At 36.0% G+C, this 14637-nt stretch overlaps 1 protein-coding gene across 1 annotated transcript; it reads left to right on the top strand.

Annotated features, from left to right (window-relative positions):
* Nucleotides 1-230: 230 nt before the first annotated feature.
* LOC107020698 (dolichyl-diphosphooligosaccharide--protein glycosyltransferase subunit 2-like) lies at nt 231-13986 on the top strand. The gene is made up of 20 exons (XM_015221156.2): nt 231-382; nt 479-617; nt 2184-2376; nt 2468-2557; nt 2835-2897; nt 2995-3064; nt 3437-3501; nt 8074-8128; nt 8238-8365; nt 8448-8563; nt 8736-8805; nt 9655-9756; nt 9883-9972; nt 10064-10212; nt 11149-11260; nt 11339-11422; nt 11591-11671; nt 11816-12040; nt 12479-12601; nt 13518-13986. Exons 2-20 carry the CDS (start codon nt 481-483, stop codon nt 13632-13634), a joined length of 2070 nt encoding a protein of 689 aa, XP_015076642.1. The 5' UTR covers nt 231-382; nt 479-480; the 3' UTR covers nt 13635-13986.
* The last annotated feature ends 651 nt before the right edge of the window (nt 13987-14637 follow it).

Genomic DNA, 14637 nt, shown 5'->3' with positions numbered 1-14637 from the left:
TATATATATATATATATGTAATATTATTGTGTAAAAAAAATTAAAAAGCCCTAATTTTTTTTTAAAAAAATATTTTTCTGATCGTTGAGGCATGCCATATAGGCGGAATGAAGATCCTCATTTATACATACATTTATTTTGATTGATTGTTTATGAGTATAAATTTTTAGATTTGAAATAAATTATGTTAGGAGTATGACATCTAGAAATAAGTTTTGCAACGAGCAAATTTAAATTAATCGGACATGTTGGGCAATACGATATACAGAGGGGGTATATTTGGAATATGACACCAAAAATTTCTGCATATGTTTCACACTCCTCCATTGGTCTTCTCCACTGGCGCAAACTCGCAAAGTTCCGTCTCCCTCCATCATCTCCAGTAACTCTCGAAGATCTCTGTGATTTCACTTCCATTTCGCTACGTTACTATGTAATTACACTGCTAACAGTTTGTTGTGTGATTTTTTCTTTACAGGAATGGCGAAAGTTTTAGGATTTCTGGTACTAGCATTGTCCGTATTGAACTGTGAAGCGGCAATCTTCAAACCTATCTCCGATTCTCACCGATCTGCTGCATTGGAGTTGTTTACTCCCGCTCATGGATCTTTGTCGAGGTTTGATTAAAACCTTACTAAAACCCTTCTTTCTCTGGATCAGTCAATTAATTGGAATCAGCTATATTGGAAGTTTTTAAAGCTTGCATAGACAGAGCTTAGTTCGATTTGTTCCCGTGAATATATCATGCATATGTTGGAATCACATTTAAAGCGTGCCATATATTTGTTTATAATGTTTATAAGAAGGCTACGTTTTGGGGCCTTTCATGTGAGTTTAGTCCGCTGATCTATGCAGATGATGTGAACTCGTCCTGTTAAATACTTAATTGGGTGATGATAGTATAGTTTTAGGCTTTGGGATGGCTGTTAGACTGAAAATGGAATCTAGAATACCCTATACTGTTGTCGGTATTATCATTCAACTGCAATTGGGATTTTGGATTCTTCTTCTGCCTTTGTTTTTTGGTAAGTAAGGTTGAGATGGTTCGGACATGTGATAAGGAGATGAACGGATGCTTTAGTGCGAAGGTGTGAGATGTTGGCAATGGATGGATTCATGAGAGGTAGAGGTAGACCGAATAAGTATTGTGGAGAGGTGATTAGACAAGATATGTTGTAGTTGTGGCTTACTGAAGACATGATCGTAGATAGGGAGGTGTGAAAGACAGTAATTAGAGTGGAATGCTAGTAGGTAGGAGTGTATCTATGCTAGTAAGCAGGAGTGCATTGTCTTGGTGCCCTTACTAGTAGTCGTAGTGCTATGCTTGTTCTTTCTTGTTCTTTGGTTATATTGACAGCTTTTGCTTCGTGTAGTTTGATAGTAGTGTTATTTGGTTGTATACTGTTCTGCCACTGTCTGATGTTTTGTTACAACCTAGTGTCTCTTGCACTTTCATTATCTTTTTTAGTATGTTCTGTCTTGAGCCGAAGGTCTATCGGGAACAACCTGTTTACCTCACATCTGAGGTAGAGGTAAGGTTTGCGTACACTCTATCCTCTTCAAACTTCACTCTATGGGAACACATTGGGTATGTTATTGTTGTTGTGTTGTTCTGCCTTTGTTTTGTGGGGTTGGTCGGTTTAATTTCACAGTCTATCAGGAAAACGTGAAAATAACTACAATATGTTTGGGTCACATAAGAGTTCCAGTATTATGGACTATATATATATTCTGTATCTGAAGGATAGTATTAATGGACAATGAGCTCCAACTATGTGTAGTCTGATTAGTTTTTCATGCTTGGTAAGAGTAATTCAAGGGTAACATATTGTTGATCCGTTATTATGGGTAGTTCCTACTAATGATTGGTCTAATGATGTATACAATACTTGAATTCTTGATTCTTAATATAGATGCTACATAGTTGGCTCTCATTCTTCTAAGACTACGAGTGTAATAAGAGCATCCATCGACAAACATTGACTAAACAATATTTTGTATATTTTACGTGCATTTGAGTTTTCTGTGCTAACATCATTCACCTATTAAAAAAATTGTAATTGGCTTTCAAGGGAAATCCCTCTGTTTCCATTCACATTATAATTTCATGGCTGGCAATAACTGTGTGCTCTTGCAATGTCACAATGATGCATGTCATTATGTTTTTTATGTCACCTCTCCAGTCTGGAAGAAACATACGAGGCCTTAAGGACATTTGAAGTTCTTGGAATTAAAAAACAGCCTGACCAAAGGGCTGCTACATGTGTGACGGTGGGGGACACTTTGTCATCTCCTACTTCAGCATTGAAAGATCTGTTCCAGGCATTAAGAGTCAATGGGCTATTGAACTGCGAGCTTAACAAGAAGACATTAGCAGTATGTTTGAGCTGGATGAACTGTTTCGATATACTGATTGAAAGCCAATTTAAATGCATTATATTCACTTTTCTCTCTCTTTTTCCGCAAGGACATAGCCCCAAGACTTAAGGATGTTGTGAAAAGTGCCAGCTCACTTCTTGACTACTACTATTCAGTTGGAAGTTTAGTTCTTATCAAGGTAATGCATAGGAAAATGTCTCTTGTTTTCTATTCAACTTAACTATTAGAACTGATATCCTGATTCATTAATGGTTCTATCACCTCAAATCCTTTGAAATAAAAAAGAAAATGGTAAAAGAAAAGCAGAAGCATCTAAAGTAGCCGTTATTTCTGGTTGAAATTGATAACATTTGTGAATCTCATGATCTGCTTATGTATTCTGTGTGCTTCACAAGGACATTCTATTTGGTCCGGAGTGATTTCTCTGTTTCTCACATGCCATGTTCACTCTGTAGGGCCTAAATTCTGACGTGGATGTACATCTTGAAAGTGCCGATTCAGTTGTCCGCTCCATAAAGGTTTCATCTTATGTTTCACTTTTGCACTACTACTGGAATTTTGACTCTTTTTCGTCTTTATGAGGTTTTTGGACATGACATTTGGTATTCTTGACAGGCTCTCAGCCAAAGTGATGGAAGGTGGCGTTATAGCTCCAACAATCCTGAGTCTAGTACTTATGCTGCAGGTAATTATTCTCTATTTAAGAGGAAGCCAAGTCTCTGTAAGACAACTTCCTTAAGGTTCTCAAGTACATAGGCAACATTTCTGGAAATATTTTTTGAAAAAGCAATATTTGGTTAATGCTTGTGGCAAATGGAATACCTGATTTGGTTAGTCTTGTTTTAAGATCTACAAATTTTATACATTCTAGAAACAACAAAAATAGCTATTGGTTATTCAAAAGCCACTCAAAAAGTACCCCGGAAAGAACAACTGTCTTTTCTAAAACCACACAAAATTGTTTTCAGGGTTTGGAGAACTTTTTGAAGAGAAGCTTAACTCAAAATAATCATTACGGTGTTTTCTTTGCATTTTCCTGATTAACCACTTTTTACAGGAATTGCACTTGAGAGCTTGGCTGGTGTCATTTCATTAGCTTCTTCTGAGATTGATCAATCTTTGGTGAGTAAAATTTGTCCTCTTATCATCCTTGAGGAGTTTAATTCATACTTCCTCATCATAACTCATAAGATGGTCTTGTTTTGCTACCTACAAGCTTGCTATAAATGTGGTCTAGCTTGCATTTTATGAAGAACCCATGAGATTAATGCTATCACTTCTTGGTGGTGTTTCCTTCAAAATGTGGCTCTATTGGATTCTTTTTATTGAGATTTTCTATGTGACAAGTACACTGGCCATCTTTCTGAACTTATAATGTCGATCTTGTTCATATGAAATGGCATCCTATTTCTTTAATTATGTGAAAAATGATGGCGGTGTTGTCCTCCAAGTGGCCCCCTTTTTCTTTTTGGGCTAATCTTTAGGACTTCCCATTGAACAAAGAGAACCAGTCTGTAATTGTGATGCAAAATTGCAATGTAATAAAAGGTGATATATATCCTTGCTGGACTCGTTAGACTAGTAGGACTAACCTAAGATTACGTATCTCTTTCTTCGAAGAGTATGTGTCTATAATATTACATCACGCGTTGCCCATGTTGCTTTACAATATGCATGCAAGTAGACACCAACTTAACAAGAAAGATTAAGTTGCTTTGAGGATAAGAGGAACAACATCCAGAAAATTTGAATGAATAGTCTTGGTCTTTTGTATTTTTGGTGTAAACAAGATATGATGGGGTATATAGAACTTTATGAAGACTTTATAGGTAATTTGTAATCTCCCGTAGGGTAATGCTCTGATGAGATTGTAAGTTATCTATGCTCATCATTTATTTGATGATGAGCCTTTTGTGAATACACAGTTACCTTTATCTCAAAAAAAAAAACTTAACAAGAAAGATTAAGGAACTAGAGTATCGTTTCCATGAAGAATAGGCACCAAAGTTTGCTATATACGAAGATTGATGCATTTGTATTGTGTGGACTACACTTGGTGATGAGGTTATTAGTATAAGTACCAATAATTGAGGTCTCATTAATGATGATTATAATGCTTCCATAAATCAGTGGATCAAGATTTTAGGACTTCGAATTTCTAAGCATTTTATTTAATCGATTGTACCTCTCTACACTTTTATTTCAATGGATTTTGTTATTGACCAGGGGCAAGTATCTTCCTACTTGCATATAATCCTATCTCACTCGACCTATTTCTATATTCTTACGCGGATAAAAGGTCAATTTGGTGCATGAAGCAACTTTCATTCACTCAGGGTGTAGAGAAGGGCCGCAACCTAAGGGTGGTGGGATGTAGGCAGCCTAGCCTGATGTGATTCCACGATATTCTTACGCAAATAACATTAATTAAAATGCTCTAGTGTCATGTTCAATAACGGGCTACATAATGTTCGTTGGTACTTGGTATATCCTATTGTTAACATAAAGCGAGCCAACTTATCTAGTTGACTTTATCCTACCCTACTCGAATCTTAAGTTAAATTATTAAAGTCTCTTTTTTGTTCGCAGTAGGATTCCATAGACAAATCTAATTTTTTTTTTTGAAATGGTAACATTGTATTCCTCAGCATTAAGGGCTATGCTGGCCACCTCCAAAAGTGTTAGTTACATAGAAAAACCAACAAAAAAATTCAACCTTACCAGTTTCACAAAAAAAAAAACCAACAAAAAAACAGGACTATTTACTAAGCTCCTATAAAATCCACTAGTTGTCAGGTGGGTAATGGAATGAAGGTGTCATTTTGGGAGGATAGATGGATAGCCCAAAGAACCCTGAAACAATTATTCCCAGACTTATATACACCGAGCTATCAACAAAATGCAACTGTGGCTGATATTTGGACAGGACAGGGGTGAAACTTACATCTTAGGAGGAATCTAAATGATTAGGAGATGGGGAACATAGTGGCCTTCCATGATACAATGACACAATTTAGTAATCTGACTAGGGAAGAAGACAAGGTTGTGTGGAAGATTAGCAGCAAAGGGGTTTTCAGTGTCAAGTCAGCTTACAAAGATCTCAATCATTCAAATTCAAATGACAGGAAGGAGCTCTGGCCATGACAGATGATATGGAAACCTAAAATCCCATACAAGGTGTTTCACATGGTTACTAGCAAAGGAAGCAGTGCTGACACAAGAGAATATAAAGAATAGGAAGTTCCAACTATGCTCAAGATGCTTTTTGTGTGAGGAACAGGCAGAGACAGTCAACCATCTCTTCCTGCATTGCAAATGGACAGATCAATTATGGAGAATATTCAGCAGCCTTAGGAAGATCATTTGGGTGAAACCAAGATACATAGCACAACTCCTAAATTGTTGGATCAATATAGGCAATACTACAATTAAGGAGGAGATGGAGGATTGTCCCAGCTTGTATATGGTGGACAGTGTGGAAAGAAAGGAATCAAAAATGTTTTGAGGGCAAGAAGAACAATTTGCAGAATTTTAAGATGAATTGTATAGCTCTTTATTATTTTTGGTGTAAACAGAAAGTTTTAGTACAGGCAGAAGAACTTTTTGATGTTATAGACTATTTGTGACAAAAAGCACAGATAGAGTCAGTCTAGTTTGTAATACTTTTGGAGGGGGGTACTTTGATGTAGTATACCTGTGGATAAATAGAAAAAAAAGTTATCATTCTCAAAAAAAAAAATCCACTAGTTGAATTTCTTCTTCTATGTTCATTTCTTTACACCAAAAACCTAAGTGGTAATAACTTTCCACTTAATCTTCTCTATAGTGCATTCTTTCCCTACAAAAATTCTCTGATTTCTCTCCTTCCAAGTGCTCCACCAGATACAAGCAGGTACTGTTCTCCACCATCTCCTCTGGCTCTTACTACCTCCCCTTCTGACCCAGCAACTTAGTAGGTCTGTTGTATGTTCTGGCATAATCCAATTTAGGCTCTTTATATTGGTGAATAGAGCCCATACTTGTGTTGTTACTTTGATCTAATTGATGGCCAATCAATTAGATACATAAGCAGAAGTTGGATAAATAACTTCATAACCCACTTTCATTTTGATATAGCAAGAAAAGTGTGTTATAGAAGTAAACTAGTAAAAAACATGTCGACTTCCATCATATTCCTAAAATAATGAAGTTCACCATACTTGAAAGTAAGAATGTCCAATATCATTATCCTATTGAGAAAAAACTCTTATGGTTTCTTCAAGAATCCTCTCTCTTCAAATTCTTGCCTAAAATTAATCCTTGATCTAGTAAGGAACAATTCTTTGAATATGCGGATGAGATTCTGTAGATAATGGGACACGGGTTGATCGTAAGCGCTACATGACCACATGCTACAGAGTCTAGGAACTAGGCGTCTCAAGTGTCTCTGGTATGTCAGTGCTATATTTCGTTTTTTTGACACTAGTAACATTGTATTTCAGTCGGTACTTGGGTTCTGAACTTGGTTCCCTTCTTTCTGCTCTTTCATGCGTCCATCTTGTTCTTTTGGCCCATTCCTTCAGTAATTTTTTCCTTGCTCCCATACTGATTTCCTTGGTTTCGGTATGGTCCTTCTCCAGCTGAATATCTTTCAAAAACAATAGAACTATGTTATTTAATCACACCAGTAAGTCACATTTGAAGCATCAAGCAAGTGTAAATTCCAAATTATCACAAACAATACGTAACAACATGAGATACTCTCTTTTATCCATAGTTTAAGCCAGCTTGCTGCGAGAAAAGCTACATTCGGGGCATTGTGTTCCAAATGTAATTAGACTTCACCTTTTTCCTTCCTAATAATCTAAGTAACACATTTCATCACAAATTTTACTCACATATTCCTAACAGCTCCAAATAATTCCATCTTTTTTTATAATGACACCGACGACTGACGAGGTGTGATATCAATGACATCATTTTGAATTGTCAAGAAAAAAATGGTATTGAAGTGTCAGGTGGACAGCAGCTATTACTGAAGTGGGTTACACTGGGATGTATTTCATATGCAGTTATATGGGTGTCACTAAATGTGAGTTTAAGTTTTACACATTCAATATTTAACTATAGAGCTGACAACGACAACGACAACAATATACCTAGTGAAATCCCATAAAGTGGGGTCTGGGGATGGTAGAGTGTAATTAATAACTATAGAGAATGATTAACTAAACTGACTTTAATTGCCTTCCTTTTCCTGTGGGTTAATTATCCATGGGTGTAAAGAGGTGCCAGATAGGATTAAGAAACTTTAATAATGCATCTCATGTGGCAGTGTGACCTCTGTCGATTTTTTTCTTATTTCAATTTTTTGTTTTCTTTTTAGTTAAAACGGCTTGAGGATACATAGTTATATCTTTGAGTAACCATGCATTCAGGAGATAAAAAGCAGACATCCAAGTCATTCTCTTGACATAGAGTATCACTTATCAAAAATAAAGACCCAACATTTCGTCGTACTTGATTTGAAGTTTTCTTATGGCTGTGTGTCTCAGTTTGACCATTATGTCAGGTTACATGCTAAAGTTATTGCACGCTTTACTTGGTTATCATAATGCCATTAATCTTCTGATTTTTGTTTATTACCGCTCACATAATTCTGTGTAATATCTTCTGTATTTTGAATTCAACCCCATATTTACTGTGCATTGGCAGATTAGCATGGTGAAAAGTGATATATCGAAGCTTCTTGATGGTCTAGAGAAATATGGTATATACCTCTTTTTCTCTCTTTCTGTGAGCTGGTGGAGGTGACAGTTTATAACTCGGTTCTAATAAATGAACGTCTATGATAATATTGTTGTCATATCATATTACAGATGATGGAGCCTATTACTTTGATGAAAAACTTGCTGATGCTCATGGACATCAGGGTCCCCTCTCAGCTTCATCAGCTGTAGTGCGTGGGATTACAGCTTTTGCCGCGGTGTCTGCCGAAAATTTAAATGTATGTTGTGTAGCACATGTTATTTTCTTTCTCTAATTTGATGATTGTCATTCTTGATAATACTTTTCTTTATGATGTGCAGCTTCCAGGTGACAAAATTCTAGGTCTGGCAAGGTTTCTCCTTGGTGCTGGAGTTCCTGGAAATGCAAAGGACTTGTATTATCAAATTGAAGCATTGGCTTCCTTGGAAAACAATAGGTTCATAGCAATATACTTTCTTTTCACTTTATCTGATTTTTTATGCATTTGCTTCGTATCTGTAAAATGTTGTGTTTGGATTTTTGCTGGTAGAGTTTAGATGTAGCATCATTGCTGCAATCAGACCAGCACCATTTCTTTACTTACATATCAAGCATTTATTGAAATGCAGGGTCTCCATTCCATTGATATTATCACTCCCCACCAGCGTTCTTTCATTGACTAGAAAGGACCAGCTTAAGGTGTGACGTTTTTGATATAAGTCTCTTGAATTCTGAATACATCACTCCATATATTTCTTTCATAATTTCTTTCCTTGTATTCCTCAATTTTCAGATTTAGACTATAAAGTCTTTGAGACTATATTTTCCACTTATGGGTGTTTCTTTAGTGATAACTTGAGAGTTGAGACATAGAGATCTACAAAAATAAGATTCGGAGAGGGTATGCTCCAGACGATAATTAGTGGCTTCAATGAAAGGCACTGAAAAGCATCCAAATCTGATGCTGTTTTAAGCTAAAAAGTCAACATATAAAAAAGGCACATAATGAAAACATAAAATAACTAAAAAGAAAAGCCAATATGAGGGTGGAGGAATTGAATCCTGCAACCAAGTATGTCAAGTAAAAACTATGTCAATCATGTTCCAGACCATATTAATTTTCTTAATAAAAGATATTATTAAATTTCTTGAGATGCCAGAATGCATTTTCAAGTTATTAATGCAGACATATTAACTAGTCGTTTTGCTGTGCAGTTCCACCTTTTTCAAGCAGAGCTCATCTATCTTTTAAAATTAATCTTAATCTTGTTACGAAAAAACAGTTGGTTGAATGTGCTAAGACACCTCGCTCATTACCTCGGTGTCATGGCCCAATCTCTGTATAAGCTAGATAAAGCACAGAACCTGCTTTGTTTCTAGTTCAATATTTTAGCATGATTCATGTGTGCTTTTTTTTCTTAACAGTTATTCCTCTGAGAAGAAATGTGATGCATTCTTTCTTGTATCATGTATCTTGTTATCTTGGTGCTCTAATAAGTTTCGCCAGCATATCTGAAATTGATGGAGTGTTATCTTTGATACAATTAGGTAAACGTAAACACTGTTTTGGGGGCTACTGCACCTTCTCTGACAGTCAAACTGAAGCAGATTTTCAGCTCTGGTTCAAAGGATGCCTCTGTTATTGATCAGGTGCTAAGCTGCTTTTGTTTGTGATCTCGTGCATAAGATGTAGCTGTTAATATTTTCTTTGAAACTATTTTTAGCATCTCTGCTTTCTGTTAACTTTGTGAATATTTGTCTGCCACCATAATACAGGATCTCAAATTTGACCATAAAAATGGCGTGCATTACTTGGATGCTTTGCCTAAAGACATTGATGTTGGCAATTACATTTTCAGTTTTGAGGTATGTCATCTTCTTCTCCTTATCAAATTTGCTTCCTTTGTCGATCTTCATTTGACCAATTTATGTTCCTTTCCTCTTGATGATCTTGTAGATTGTTCTTCATGATTCAGAGCACAAAATGATCTATGCCACTGGAGGAAGAACAAAAGTACCCATATACGTTACAGGAGTTATTATAGTTGATAATGCAGAGATTTCTGTACTTGACAGTGATCTTGGGAATATTGAAACTCGTAAAAAGTATTTTCTTTCCTTTCTTATCCTTCTCATCTCTTCTTGATATCCACTTTGAAGAAGTTACCTTTTTAATCATTGGCTGCTCTTTTTACCATTTTCTGCACATACTAGTTATTTATTGTCAATGTCATTAGTGGAACTTATTTCTGTTTCAGGTAGGTGATATTGTCAATTCAAAATAATGAACATACACATACATTTTTCTCTCTTTTCCTCTTGTTCTTAAAGCTATTTTGTTATAGTAGTTTTTTTTTAATTATTTATTACGGGGCTAAAATTCACTTCTAGTTCCTGCACATAGTTGCTTTTAATAGTTTGATTTACTTCTGACAACTGGTAGAGGCTCAAGCTTGTGAAAGTAGAGTCTCTATGGGAGCTGTCAGACCAATTTACTGAACTGTTATTTAAGGACTCCTTCTCAAAGTTTTAATAGTCACAGTTTCTTTATCATTGATAAACTTGAGTTTGTCTGCCTATGATTGATTGCAGAACTTTTAAGTTTTTCAATTCAAAAAAGTTATATAACTAGGTTGCAGAAATGCTCATAAAGTCATAATACTTGCTGATTTGACTTGAGATTTTACATGTTCGTAGTTTGACCTTTCCATACTTTGTAATGACTTCTTTGCTGAGATTTTCTTTTTGGAAATTGGAACTGGAGTACATGTAATGGTATGCCAATAAATTTGGTGAAGTTTGATGCTAGATTGGCACTACATATCTTCCTTTTCCATTGAATTTGTTTTAGCTTGAAAACCTGGAGAGTGCACTCTCATCTATATAATCCCACTTTACAAGGCACAAGTAAAGCACTGAAATTAGTGTTCTAACTTTGACTAGCCATGTGGAATCATCTTCTATTATTTACACAAATTGTATGCATTAAATTTCTATAAGCCTTCATTAGTTTATCTTTTTTCTTGGGGGTGTTCCACGCAGGCTTGATTTGGCTGGAAAGAACTCCATCTCCTTATCAGCAAACCATCTTCAAAAGCTACGGTTGTCATTTCAATTAACTTCTCCTCTTGGGAATGCTTTGAAGCCACACCAGGTTGGGATCATGATTTATGTGTTCTATAAGTTGCACTCTTTATTATCCAGTTGGATGACTTATTAAGATGTTTTGCAGGCTTTCCTCAAGTTGAGTCATGAGAGCAAGGTGGAGCATATCTTTGTGGTCGGGAATTCTGGAAAACAATTTGAAATAATACTAGTAAGTTCTTAAATTTTCTTCTGCACTCTGTTGCTACTGCTTAACATAATGTGGACGTGTTTTGTAAGTTCAGCACAAACTCCAAATCCAAGAAGAAACGTGTGCAGTTGCCTCTAACTCCAAAATTGAAGCTAATGCTGAATTCTTAATTGGCATTCTGTCTTGTAGGATTTCCTTGGACTTGTTGAAAAGTTTTTCTATCTATCGGGTAGATATGATATTCAACTTACTGTTGGAGATGCTGTAATGGTATGTATGGATTCCAACTTCATTAAAGCTGCATATAGCGCCACACTTTGGTCATTTTGGGGGGAAAACAGGCAATAAAGAAATTTGGCTAATGGATCTGAAACATTTTGTCGTATCTTGAGCTGACCATTTTGTTTTCTCCAGGAGAACTCGTTCTTGCAACCATTGGGATCTGTTGAATTAGATTTGCCAGAGGCTCCAGAGAAGGCAGCACGCCCACCTCCTCAGGCTGTTGACCCTTCCTCTAGATTTGGCCCCAAGGCAGAAATAGCTCACATTTTCAGGTCTCCAGAGAAAAGACCTCCGAGCAACCTTTCTTATGCATTTCTGGCCCTTGTTCTTTTGCCATTCGTTGGATTTTTGGTTGGGGTAGGTCTTTTCTCTGAACCATGCTTGATTTTCTTTTTTAAAATAAGTCAAATGTAATAAATTTGCAGTGTCCCCCCTCCCTACACTTAAAAAAGGCAAAATGTATAAAAAGAAGAGATAATAGCTGTGGGATCAATCCCAATAGAACCAAAGAAAGGTGATTTCTTCCCATCTATCTAAGCCTTGGTAGGTGGAGTTACCCGGTACTTGTACTGATGAGGTAATATGAACCCGGTGGATTAGTTTTGGTGCACACGATCTTCCCTTGTTACCATTGTTAAAAGAGAAGAAAGCATAAGAGATAATAGCTGTATGATTGGTTGGTTCTATTTCAGTTTGTTGTTTTGCCTTGGCTTGGATGTAGAGCTTAACATCTTCTCCCTTGCCTAAAATGCCTTTGTTGTGGTTAATTTATCATGCTTTCATGTCTTTTTGAAGCTTTTGAGACTACGTGTGAACCTGAAGAACTTCCCAACAGCATCAGCACCTGCAGCATTTGCCATCCTTTTTCACCTTGCCATTGTGGCCGTTCTATCACTTTATTCTCTGTTCTGGTTGAAGGTTTGTCCTTTGGTTTTCTTTTCTGCTACCTGTATATCATTATTATGCTCTTTTCTTCAAAAGCAGCTGTACTTTTATTTGAGAAGACCCCTTTTTAGTGGGTGGGGTTAGGAGTAATGGCTTATGAGATTGAAAACCTCTGTTATGTATAGTTTTTTTTTTCTTCGGGAGGAGGGGGGAGGGGGGGAATAGGCTCCCTGTCCCTTTCTTTTTCTCTCCCATTGCTTGAACCAAATTACTGCTAGCTGAGGAAAATTGGTCATTCGGTTCTGCAGAGGATACCCTTACAAGTTACAAATCCTCATTATTAGTTGTAGGAATTCTGCAAAGTCTTAGAAAATGTCCTTTTTAATAGCTAATAGGATTAACTGAATCTGAGGATTTCCCTTAAACTTTAGTCTACTGCATATTTTTTAATATTAAGATTTAGGGCATTTATCAAAGGAGAAATACAAAATACATGTGGTTCTTACTCCGACTGACATTGGTGACAGCAATTTATTACTCACAACTGCCACGTTAGTTGTTGAATAATTGTAGCTATAGCACAAGTGTCAAACTCTTCACTGTAGGTATCATTTGCAACACTAGTACCAGGCACAGTTTATTTGACCCTTTTTTTAAATGGTGAATTAGTCCTGAATCTGCTTATCTAGTGCTTCTTGATAAATCATTAACTGGTAGATCAGTACCTCTAAGCACGAGATAGTTAACTAGAATAAGTATCCATTGCCCACACTTCAGCTTAACTTTTTTCATTTGACAATGAAATCCTAAATGACCTGCCACGGGATATTCAGCTGCCCTCGTAAATCTGTGGAAGGCTCTAATTCCGCAAGAAAATTTATTTGTTAGACAAAATACTTTTGCTTGCTGACTCTACATATATATTTATTTATTTATTTTCTGCGTGCAGTTGAATCTGTTCACAACACTGAAAGCACTTGGATTCTTAGGGATCTTCTTACTGTTTGTTGGACACAGAACCCTTTCACATCTGGCATCCACATCTGCCAAGTTGAAATCCGCCTGATTTAGATAGATTGATTTAGCTTTAACACCTATAAATGTGAGGAAGCAGGGTTCGTCAAGAGAAAAGAGGGTTGATATATCCATATCTTTTTTGTAGGACAAATTATTTATGACATAAATGTATCGGATATTTAGTCCACAGTAATTGTGAAAAATTCAATTTTGATGCTGCTGCTGCTTTTGCACGAAGTGGCATCTTGAGGTGCCTATTGTTCTCTTTGGTGTAGTGAAGACTGAAGAGTGTAGTGAATGTTGGGCTGCTAAAATATGTGTGATGACTACATTTACTAGAAGTGGAAGTAGCACACATTGACGATAAAATGTGAGAATATCACTTAAAGATGATTTGGATATGTTATGTGTTGACCTATAGATACATACATCAGTCTGTAGATATGAAACTATGATAAGTTAGGTGTTAAAAAGGGTACGAAGTGGACCTAAAATTACATGGAAGGAAGTGGTCTCAAATGACCTACAACTGCCTGGTAGTTGGTATAAATTTAGATAATGATAGAGCGCAATATAAGAAAAATACTCACAGGTGATAGCTACTACTAGTTGAGGATAGATTTTAGACTTGTATGAAGTTTTTACGTATATTTTTCACTTTTGTTTTATTTATCATGATGATAATGATGTAATATAAGTTTAATGGCAAAATGAGTATTCGTATAGCAACCTCAACTTATATGAGACTCAGGTGTAGTTCTAGTCGTAGATAAAACACAAAACAACTTCAACACGAATCTTTTCACAAGTATAATAATTCTATCACAAATGTGTTGAAATTTTATATAGACTAAACTTCATGAACAATATGTAAAGTATCATAGTGATAGTTCAAGTAAAATCTCAGTACAATGTTGTTTGGAGTTTCAAATGCATTTAAAACTGCAATAATTCCCAAACAACAATTTCAACCTACCAATATTTAAAAACCTATCATGTCCCTTAAATTTCTCCAACCAATCTATTAAAACCAAGGTATAATATATATTATA

The sequence above is a fragment of the Solanum pennellii genome, chromosome 5, assembly GCF_001406875.1.
Source record: "Solanum pennellii chromosome 5, SPENNV200".
Classification (NCBI taxonomy): domain Eukaryota; kingdom Viridiplantae; phylum Streptophyta; class Magnoliopsida; order Solanales; family Solanaceae; genus Solanum; species Solanum pennellii.
This window is presented reverse-complemented; position numbering and strand designations above follow the sequence as displayed.

Bases quoted from the DNA above. Each gene is read 5' to 3' on its own strand.
- LOC107020698 (XM_015221156.2), top strand. From the start codon at position 481: ATGGCGAAAGTTTTAGGATTTCTGGTACTAGCATTGTCCGTATTGAAC. The intron at 618-2,183 runs GTTTGATTAAAA...TCACCTCTCCAG, and splicing joins GCTCATGGATCTTTGTCGAG to TCTGGAAGAAACATACGAGG. The intron at 11,423-11,590 runs GTAAGTTCTTAA...TCTGTCTTGTAG, and splicing joins AACAATTTGAAATAATACTA to GATTTCCTTGGACTTGTTGA.